General features: G+C 34.0%; 3 protein-coding genes across 5 annotated transcripts in view; 2 read left to right on the forward strand and 1 right to left on the reverse strand.

The window, feature by feature from the left end:
• Nucleotides 1-1,222, forward strand: part of LOC105559040 (ecdysteroid-regulated 16 kDa protein-like) — a 3,659-nt gene extending 2,437 nt beyond the window's left edge. Inside the window, exons 2-4 of the mRNA XM_012007048.1 lie at nt 358-471; nt 604-785; nt 968-1,222. Coding sequence (XP_011862438.1) covers nt 358-471; nt 604-785; nt 968-1,051 — 380 coding nt within the window. The 3' untranslated portion in view covers nt 1,052-1,222. The remainder of the gene's footprint in view (nt 1-357; nt 472-603; nt 786-967) is intronic.
• Nucleotides 1,223-1,701: 479 nt separating this feature from the next.
• On the forward strand, nt 1,702-6,366 carry LOC105559039 (protein NPC2 homolog). Of its 2 annotated transcripts, none has more exons than XM_012007047.1 (4): nt 1,702-1,904; nt 4,535-4,648; nt 4,819-5,000; nt 5,810-6,366. In XM_012007047.1, exons 1-4 carry the CDS (start codon nt 1,823-1,825, stop codon nt 5,834-5,836), a joined length of 405 nt encoding a protein of 134 aa, XP_011862437.1. In that variant the 5' UTR covers nt 1,702-1,822; the 3' UTR covers nt 5,837-6,366. The 2 variants fall into 2 exon arrangements, with proteins under 2 accessions (XP_011862437.1, XP_011862436.1); XM_012007046.1 differs by lacking the exon at nt 5,810-6,366 and adding an exon at nt 5,460-5,737 and having other exon boundaries at nt 1,706-1,904.
• Nucleotides 6,282-10,455, reverse strand: part of LOC105559038 (serine/threonine/tyrosine-interacting protein B-like) — a 7,023-nt gene continuing 2,849 nt past the window's right edge. The window contains exons 2-5 of one of the 2 annotated variants that reach the window (XM_012007045.1): nt 8,265-8,366; nt 7,828-7,979; nt 6,721-6,909; nt 6,282-6,554 (exon numbers count right to left, since the gene is read on the reverse strand). In XM_012007045.1, the coding sequence (XP_011862435.1) occupies nt 6,365-6,554; nt 6,721-6,909; nt 7,828-7,979; nt 8,265-8,366 (633 nt within the window). In that variant the 3' untranslated portion in view covers nt 6,282-6,364. Of the gene's footprint in view, nt 6,558-6,720; nt 6,910-7,827; nt 7,980-8,264; nt 8,367-10,455 lie in introns of both variants that reach the window. The other variant, XM_012007044.1, reaches the window with a different exon arrangement.

Consider the following 10,455-nt stretch of genomic DNA (forward strand, 5'->3'; position numbering starts at 1 on the left):
AACTCACACATAACTTTTTATTGTTATGAGCTGTAATTACGGCAAATCAGCGATATAAAGAGAGCGTCTCTATACGAAAAACATCATTTGTACGAATTAATTCAATTTGCTTATTTTAATGAAGAAAGTTCCCACGTATTGTATAACCGTTTATAATACTCCTTTGAGTTTGGGTACGTTCCGTTTCACGTATGATGTACATTATTTCATCCTTCTTTAATATTTGGTGGATAAAGAATGGACAAAGATACATAATGCGTCATTCGCATCGTGAGTGAAACGGAACGCGCCCTTTGTGTACAATACAAATTATTCATTTGTGATAATGTATACTTAGAAAATTCAAATTTACTTCAGGGTCACAGTTAGCTAAGTTCGATGAAGTCACAATTTCAAGCTGCGATACGTCCGAAGAGAAGTGCGCATTTCCTCGTGGGGTAGACATACACGTAAACGCCAAATTTACACCAAGTTAGTAGAATAATTAGTAAGAAAATAATATAGGCATATCAGTCGTATTTTTCAACATTAGAAAATTTTACAATGATGGTAACAACTTTATTTATAAAGTGCTAAAGATTATATTAATATATTCTTTTACAGACACAGATATCTCGAATGTCATAGCACATGCATTTGGAGTGTTGCTCGACGTGCCTATACCCTTTCCTCTAGAAGAACCTGATGTATGTAAAACTCCAGACTCCGGAATCACTTGTCCCTTAAAGAAGGACCAGCCGGCTGAGTATAAAACCACATTTAATGTAGAGAAGAAGATCCCTGCGGTAATTCCACTTCTTACATCGTAGATCTGCATTTCTTTTCTTTTTCAATCTGACTAGAACAATACATTGCGCGCGCTACGCGCTGGACTTCCAAACTTTTTTTACTTACATTTTGTCGTGCGTGCGTATAATGTATTTTAATTATTTTAATTGTTATTAATGTCGTTTCTATTCTGTTTCAGTTGAGCGTTGAAGTTATGTGGGAATTTAGAACCGAAAACGACGCGAAGATTATATGTGTAAAGTTCCCGGCTAAGATTGTATAAGATGCGGCTGATATTTTTGTAACAACTATCAGATTACGCCCTAGTATCGAAGTGAACACGTTACCTAAGTTAGTTATTTTTAAACAATGGACCTCGCTGTATTTTCAACGCATGTCGATGCAAACTTCACTTAAAATTGTTGAATAAATAAAAAAACGATCTCGTTAATGCATTTTTAATATTCTAACATTTTATTACTCTATAGTATTTCTGAAATATTCTGTTTTCTCATTTAATTTTAAAATATTAGCTTACATTGATACATCATGAAGATAAAGAGTGTCACATTTCCATTTTTATCTATTTTCCACTTCTATTATCGGAAATATGTGTAACGTAAGAGAACCTCGTTCTGTCGATGTTTTGTAAGTACTCCGAAATACGCAGTAAAATTACTTTTGAATGAACGACTTTATCTTTATATTATTGTTGTTACATTTTCATTTAATCACGTAATCTAATAAAATATAAAAAATAAAAGTAAAGAAGAGAGAACAAATATTATAAAATAAAAGAGCCTTGAAAGGCAGTCAGTTATAAAAAGAAAGAATACATCCATCATTGATAGATGAATTTCTGGTCAGCTTGGTCGGTATCTCGGCAACGAGTTGCAACCAGAGTTGGGATGCTCTCTTGTCAAGTGGAGGGATGTTAATATGTTTGAGACAAGTGCAATATACTGCAGTGTGCGGCGGCAGTGGTGCCAGTGGTGCCAGTGGTGGTGGTGGTACGTATGTACGTTATTAGCCACGTGGAAGCCATAGCAGCAACATGACTCGAGTGACGATCGTCGCGCTTTTCTACGCGCTGTGTTATTTCGCGTCCAGTCTCGCCGTCACATTTCAGGATTGCGGTGAGTACACGCTTGTTGTCATTATTAATTTGGGCAAATCATTTTGACAAAATTATCGCGCGATATACTCGCACTGAATAAAAAGCAACATTAATAATAATGATTACGAAAGGACGCTGCGTTTTCGATAGCTTGTTTACTGCGCACTTAGGGCCAGTTTCACAAACGTCGGTTAACTGTTAACCAGAATTCAGTCAACTTCCTATCTTTTTCTATTTTGTTATCTAAGAAGAGACAGAGAATCAATTAACCTTCGGTTAAGCAGCTAACCGACGTTTGTGAAACTGGCCCTTAGGGGTATTGAAATTATTGTAACAAATTAAATTAATTATTCAAGTAACTTGAAGAATTATTTAACGCCAGTAGTTGATTAACCAATGTAGAAAATTGACGACCAATGGCTGGCGAATTCTAATTAAAGAAATTCATTACGAAAAATATTACCTCAGCCAGGGTTTGAGGCTCAGTGGTCGAATTGGTGAGACGTCCGCCTAGAGTGTAGGGAGGTCCTGGTTCAAACCCCGGTGGAGGTAATATTTTTCGCAATGAATTTCTTTACTTAGAATTTGCCAGTCATTGGTCGTCGTGCAATTTTCTACATTGGTTAATTATTCAAGGTTAAAGTAATTACTCTCCATTGTCGTCGATGATAACTAATAACTGTTGCTTAAAAAATGCCGAATTTTTAGAGAATTATTTATCATATTCTCCTGTGGAAAATATCACGAAAGTTTGCCCTGAAAGGGGCGAGGGTATATTTTAATTACGGAACAAGAGAGACGAGGAAAAGTCCACTTGTCTTCGTCAATTCTGTATCTTGCATCGTAGTGAAAATGCTCCAAATGAGTGATCTTGTTTCTTTTTAACTGTCCCCTTAAAAGTGACAAAGCCACTTTTTTAGCATTTTCACTATGTTGCAAAATACAGAATTGACCCCGTAGTGATCTGAAAATTTTTCTCTTTGTCTATCTGCAAAGCCTTGATATACATCTGTCGCAAATAGCGAACAGGGAAATGTAATGTACACATACATGACTAATGACCGATTTTTTCACTTCCCGATAAAATTATCCGGAGGTTAATCTCAAGTTTTAGCCAATCACGTGCATGGATCTGGTAGTTTATCTCCTGGTTAACTTTAACCGCAACATAACTGGATGTGAAGAAATCGGGCATAAGAGCCGAATAGGTATAATTTTAACAAGTTCAGATTTCAACAATACAGATTATGTCTGTGAGGACTTCCTTTGTGTCCCTTGCCATCTTTTTACGTCTGTACCATTTGAAATCAATAAATTCCACGACTGCAGTGAAGTAATCTGATGAAGTCAAATGATTCACACGTCATTGCTGATTCTATTTTTTTTTCGAACTAAAAATACATTAAGAATGCACGTTTTTTTTGCCGTTAATTGTTACCGTTTGTCTCACCTTATCACCATTTCGAAATTTCATGTTCATTGTATATACTTCACATTTCGTTATTTTAAAAGGAAATGTAAACGCGATAGCCCAAAGTTCTATCTCGGTAAAGACAGGCAAGGAAATCTCTTGTTAATATCAAACAGTTTTATTAAATATTTAATATTTCTCTTAATCCGCTTTGTTTGTCTCCGAAAGGCTGATTACGATATCAGTTCGTAATGTGTGTACAGCTCGAAATAAAGAAGATGACGCATATTCTCATGAGGTTTTAAAGAAATGCTGACTCGCACCTTTTAGGTATTATACGAGAATTGATAACGAGTTATCAGTGGAGATGATACTATACTGCTCAACAAGGGTGACAAAGAACAAAGCGCACTGTTGTGTCTATAGTATACTATCTAAAGTTTAATTTACACTGTACTCTCTGCGTCGAGAAACATTTTATTTTACAATACGTGCGTTTAAAACATTTGTGCAAGTTGATAAATCGTATATTATGCATTGCATAATCGTACATTGTCGACAAATTTTTTAAACGTTTTGACTTGCTTATATAAAATAGAATATTTCTAGATGCAGAATGCACATTGCAGGTTAGGCTTAATTGTAAGAAACTTTTTCCACAAGAAACTTGTCCACTAAGAAATTATAATGAAGTTTCGTTGGTTAATATAATTAAAATTCTTGAAATTTTATTATTTAATTTGATATTAATCCAAAGTTTTAAAATAATCTTTGTTACAATTATACAAATAATTCTACAAAAGTTTAATGAACTATATTTTAATTATTTCTTGTGTAAATTTATGCAAATAAAGTTGAATGTAGTTTGTCCATTATTACGAAACTAGAGTATCACATTTAATACATTTAATGTATTATCTAACCAAGCTATTGATTAAGCGCAGTCTCAAGTTCGTCGGATCAGCCGTTGTTGAGATCCGAAAATCTGAGGGCCCGTCAACTCGTGTACTCGCGTAAACTTACACGGTGGTGTCGCGCGCGTGGTTAGGCTTGTCGCTTATACTTAGTCGCTTATACTTGGCGCGAGACACTACCGTGTCTCGTGATACGGTTTTATTATTATCGGTATTATCTAATTTAATTAAATATATATTTAATGTACATGAGCTTTGGTTTTAATACATATTGTACAATTTGTTGGAATTTAATATAATTCATTCATTTACATTCCGTTTTAGGCTCAAAATCAGGCAAATTCACGGAGATATTAGTCTCGGGATGTGAAATGACCCAGGAAAACTGTATTTTAAAGCGCGGCACTAACGCATCTATATCCATCAAATTTATACCTAGTGAGTATACGAATTATCCAAAATCGCATATCCAATTTATCCATAATAGGATTCGATTTTGAATAAATGGTATTAAGAATATTTGAATTATTAATTATACATATTTAAGAGCTATAACATTATTAAACAAGTCATTTTCTAATTACACTATTTGTACATTTCTTTTGCAGATAAAGATATTTCGCAAGTCAAGGTACGTGTATACGGCGTACTAGTACACGTTCCGGTACCTTTTCCATTTCAGAAGTCTGACGCTTGCAATGATCCTGACGATGGGATCACTTGTCCTTTAAAGAAGAACCAAGAGTATCATTACACGACCACGTTGTTTGTGGAAAAGAAGTATCCTAAGGTAATCGACATTTAAAATTCATACTTTACTATTTCGATTTCTTTTAGATTCAGTTGTTGTGATTTATTATATATTAGTATATTTGGGTATAAACTTGGAATTTGTAATTTATATTTCTTGAACGACTAGTTAACGAGTTTTAGTCTGATAACTTAAAAACTTATGATTCTTTATCTTTAATTTATTAAATATACTAATTTCGTTATTAAGAATATTTTTTACATGTATCATAAAGTTATTAAACTTGTGTGTTAAGCTTGATATTTGAAATAATAAAAAAAATGTATACATGTGTATCAACAATGTGTCCTTAAAATTTTATTTTTATTTTATTGTCATTTATTTTTCCTATCAATATGCTTTGACATGCTTTGGCAGAGTAATACTTAACATTAAATAATGCATTAAATTTGTGTTAAAAATTGTGTTAAAAAATTTACTATTTTTATTATCTTCCAGGTGAATGTTGATATCGAGTGGAAGCTTGTGGACGAGGCAAACGAAAACATAGTGTGCATAGAGTTTCCAGCAAAAGTTCAGTGATAAAACGATATTTCGATAATTGAAATAAAGAAAAACACTGAAGATCATACGTTGATAAATATAAATGTGCCATTTTTTTAGATAAGATATTTTGATATAAATTTAATGCATTATTTAATGTTAAGTATTACTCTGCCAAAGCATGTCAAAGCATATTGATAGGAAAAATAAATAAAAATAAAATTTTAAGGACACATTGTTGATACACATGTATACATTTTTTTTATTATTTCAAATATCAAGCTTAATAACTATAAACAATTTAGGATCTAGAGAAAGAAAACTATGTGTAATATTACTATGGGTAATTCTACACGTTGATCTGTGAGTGTTTTCTATTCAGTACTTTGTAAAGTATTTTCTCTTTTGGCTAATGCGCTGATCATTTTTTAAATAATTATTTCATTATCTTAAAATAGAAATAAGACTCGGCCATCGAGTTTCCAGTGGTAATGGAGAGGGAGGGGTGGGGGGGGGGGGGAGGAAGCATCGCCTCAGAAATCAGTATCACCGAAATATGTGTCTAAATCCAATCATTAAATTCCACTCAATTCGTTTATATCTTAATCAAGTTAAATTTTAATCGTTACCATAGAAATAGCAATACTAGTGCAGATTTAATAGTTTTCTTTAGTCATATACATATGTGCACTCTGTACCCATAATAGTGTGGAAGAGTGGACAAAGTAAAATAAAAATTAGAATTAAAAGTGCAGGAAGCTCGAGAAAGAAAAGATATTTTCATTTGTCTAATACGAATCTTGATAGCTTTAATCTTCTTCCTATTTTTCCTCAATTTTCATTAACATTCCATCATGTTTTTAATCACTTTTTGTAACATTGTCATTTTCAATCTGTTGGATTGTTCGCTTGTTGCTTCGATTTTTTGAATTTGGTTCATTTTGCAACGCTTTCTCCGCCTTGTAGATGGGTTCATATTCTTCTAGTTGCTTCAAAAAAGCTCTGTTTGGATTTATGCAGAATCTTCTTTCCTGCAGTGCCGTGTAGGCACTACTAAAATAAATATTGCAACAATTTTTCGATATTGTAATCTCAGAAATGTATAATTAACGAATAATATATAAGATAAACGTACAAGTCTGTAATTCAGATAAAAATATAGAAAAACATGTATAACATATGTATAGGTTCTTTTAGAATTTAGAGAAAAGCTTACCCTAGTGAAACGTTGTAAGTTTCCATAATGTATGCCAAGACTAATGTGGCGGATCTCGAAGTGCCACTGCTTCCATGAACCAGGACTCGTCCATCCGAAGCCAAAGCATCATCAATAAATGAAGTTGATGCTTTGAAATGTTGCATGATATTTTCCACAAATGTATTGGCGATCTCCAAGACTAGGTATCTGTAGAAACAGAAGTATGCAAAATATAATTAAACAATAAAAAATGTAAAAAATGTAAAATATTGTGAACGAGAAATTTAAAGAGAAAGCGGAGATATTAGACAAATTGTTTGTTTCGATTCAAAATTATATCTTAAATTAATATGCCATTATGAAAGTATAAAGTTAACAGCAAAATCAGAATAATACATAAGGATATTAAGGCAAAAGGTTCTTCTTCCTCGTGTATTAGGCTTAAAGCCTGTTTTATCTAGTTTGTTCTGGTACTTGGAGCATTTGGTTTCACTTAATTTTCGATAGGCCGCTAACCTTGTCGAAGGAAACCTAGCTGGAGGGCTATACCTCTAAAGGAGTATGTGTGGCAAGATACTCTCGGTAGTTGCTACTTCCCTTCGGGAGATTCCGAAAAAAAACCAGCAATGTCCGTGGATTTAAACTCGGATATTTTCGTTCATTTGTTTACTAACTCTACCACACTCATATGGCAAAGAGAGATGTACGCTGCTTAGTAAATAAATAAACGAAAAAATTAGAGTTCAAATCCAGCCACGGACACCGCTGGTTTTTTCGGACGCCACTTCTCGGAGGGAAATGATAACCACCGAGAGTATCGTGCTACACATATTCTTTTAGGGGTATAGCCCGCCAAGGTGGTTTTATTTGCTAAGGACCCCAGTGGAAGATTGGGGTCAGGGCTGACGAAGAAGGAAGAAAAATGGTCCTTCGAAAAGGGAGTTGGCGGACGGCAAAAAGTTGACGATTAAAAATATTAAAAGAAAAAATACTTAAAAAAATCATAGGAATTAAAACTTTTTAAGATTTTACAGCTGTTCTCTTCTTTGTTAAATGATTAATATTATTATATTATTAAATGATTAATATTAATATAATTAAGCTATTGCAATTACGATCACGTACTTGAAGTCTGAGGGAAAGTTTGGCCTTATAAAGTTAATCTCAAGAGCGTGTCTCACACAAACTATATGTGTTATTCCATGATCCTTTAAAGTCTGCAATTTAGAGCGACTGGCAGCACTATACGGACCAAGAAATAAACCAGGTATCACCTCCTGTAATGCAGAACAGTATAAAATAAACAGGATACATAATTTTTTGTAAAAAGACAAATGTACAAGGCGCAAAGAGTTATAATTATAACAAGTATGTTATAACGTACAAAGCTAAGTTATAAGTGATTTAATATTACTTATTTTTTTACAATTCTCATTAACTTTGAAGAACTTTGTAATTTTTAAGAAGACTTTGTAGATCTACATTCGCACTATATCGACAGAATTAATAGATTGGTGAAATTTAACCATTTCGTGCTCGTTATGTCAAGCTGGTGTAATCACCTGCATATCTCTTCTCATTGTATAAGTCCAATCTAGCTTCTCTAGCTTGCCCATTCTTTGGTGTTCTTCGTCAATTTCTGGGCTTCTGACATTTGGTCGCAGCTATAATGTTTAACACAAAGTTATTTCTTAATCCTAAAGTATTATGAGATGTTACAACTTCCTGGAAATCACATTTGTATCTGATTGTATGTTACATGCATTTTCCCAGGGAAAAATTTTCATTTGATAAGGAAAAAAATCTCGTGGTCCTCAAAAAGTTTATTAAACATAAAGTTAAGAAAGGGAAAACTAACTGAATTCATCTCAGGTCCTAATGTTATAAACTAAGATGTCAGAGCGATTACAAAATATAAGTGTACAAAATACATTGTTTAAAAGTAACTTATCCTTTAGGGTCTAAGCAGACAAACTTGCATAAACAAATGCTTAAGGAAACTGATAACCTTTCTGTGTCGTAAAGATATGTCCACGTTTAATCAAGATTAAGTACTTGAATTTCAAGGTATTTTTTGAAATATCACGCTGATATAAGCTAATCTAACGGTTGAAAGGTGTTCCCATAAGAGTAAACTTAAAAAAGGGGGGGGGGAATCTGACCAGACAAACTTTCACAGCGCATAAACGTATGCACGAGGAATCTGACTAGTAAGTGACTAGACCATAAACGTACGCATAAGGAAATAGACCAATACATTTTTTTTTACGTATATGCTTATGCGCCTGTGCAAGTTTGCCTGGATAGACTCTAAGAGGCGACTAAGGCACGGTTTTTCATTCTCTGGTCACTGTTAACCAGAGGTTAGTCGACTCTCCAGCTTTTTCGATATCATTATCTAAAAGCCTATGTTCACGATACTAGAACTTGGTCCAAGTTCTTGGACCAAGTTTTTGTTACTAGCTGATTCGACTTGGATAACATCAGATGGCGGTGTATTCCCAAACGGTAGTCAGGTATATCAACATGAGCAACATTAAAGTATCGGAAAGCAATAATTTCATACGTTATATTTTTATACTGTTCGCAAATAATTTGTACTGCTCTTTCTCGTTTCGTTCGATTGTGATAATCTGCAGATTTTGTCACGTATAGACAGGGATGTTGTTGATATAACATTATCAATATTTTAATGTTTTCCTTATCAGTATTCATCTTCAGATTTTATCACGAATCTCATGCAACTCGCGGGACACGGTAACTGTCGAAAAGTATTTCATACGGAATAGAAGATACAAAATATTCAGTCTGAGGAAGGTGAGTTAAACCAAAATTTGTCGATATACAGTAAGGAGAAAGATGTCTTCAGAATATCTTTTAGATTCCTACAAGGTATCTTTACATGTATAGATATCCAAAAGACTTCCCAGCAGGGTTGGGCACGTAAAATACTCAATGTAAATTACACGGTTTTAGACATGTAAAATATTAGGTATTTTACGTCCTTAGTTTTTTACACATGTAAAATACGTCAACGCCGTATGCGCCCCTTCAGGCCGTTGCTAGAACTTCATTCTGGTTATTGTCACATGTGTCACAGGACTCACAGGACTACGTTTACACGGGGAATCCCCGACGAGTACAGTAATTCCTCATTTCTAGGGCTGCGTTCGGAAACATTACCCGAATGCCCCAGTGTATCATTTTATCTGTAAATAAACAATTAGTTTAATTTTTCTCAAACGAATGAAATTTGAAAACATGTACATGATATCGTTTCTTATTCTTGATTACTTACCTGATTGTTTCTATCTTTGGAATTCATTTTTTATTTTTTTATAATGTAAAATCTGAGTCCGTGACGGCGTTGACGACTGAATGCGTCCGATGTCCGACGTATGACATCCAATACCCAATGGGAGAGCACGTTTTCTAGAGACTCTAGTGACTAGTTTCTAGCAAAGAAGTCGTCTGTCGAGTGTCGTACTGTCGTGCTGAGTGTCGTAATATTAGCAGTGCTAAACCTAACATTGCTAACGGGACTCTTCCAAGTTAGATAGTTTTAGCATGTATATTACGTTTTATACACATATTTGACGTAATATACATACAGGGTGAGTTATAACATTTGTCCACGAGCTCGTGAGAAGGTAGAACGGATCGAGATGAACAGAAAAGTCCTGAACCATTTGCAATTTTCGCAATAGTTAACGAGAAAAAAATTATCGAAAATCGTCGTCTTTGCCCTGCCCA

This window comes from Vollenhovia emeryi, unplaced genomic scaffold (genome assembly GCF_000949405.1).
Source record: "Vollenhovia emeryi isolate VEMERY1.0 unplaced genomic scaffold, V.emery_V1.0 DF939294.1, whole genome shotgun sequence".
Lineage (NCBI taxonomy): Eukaryota > Metazoa > Arthropoda > Insecta > Hymenoptera > Formicidae > Vollenhovia > Vollenhovia emeryi.

Coding starts and splice junctions, on each gene's coding strand:
- LOC105559039 (XM_012007046.1), top strand. CDS start 1,823: ATGACTCGAGTGACGATCGTCGCGCTTTTCTACGCGCTGTGTTATTTC. Junction 4,649..4,818: donor ATCCATCAAATTTATACCTA/GTGAGTATACGA, acceptor TTTCTTTTGCAG/ATAAAGATATTTCGCAAGTC. Junction 5,001..5,459: donor TGGAAAAGAAGTATCCTAAG/GTAATCGACATT, acceptor ATTATCTTCCAG/GTGAATGTTGATATCGAGTG.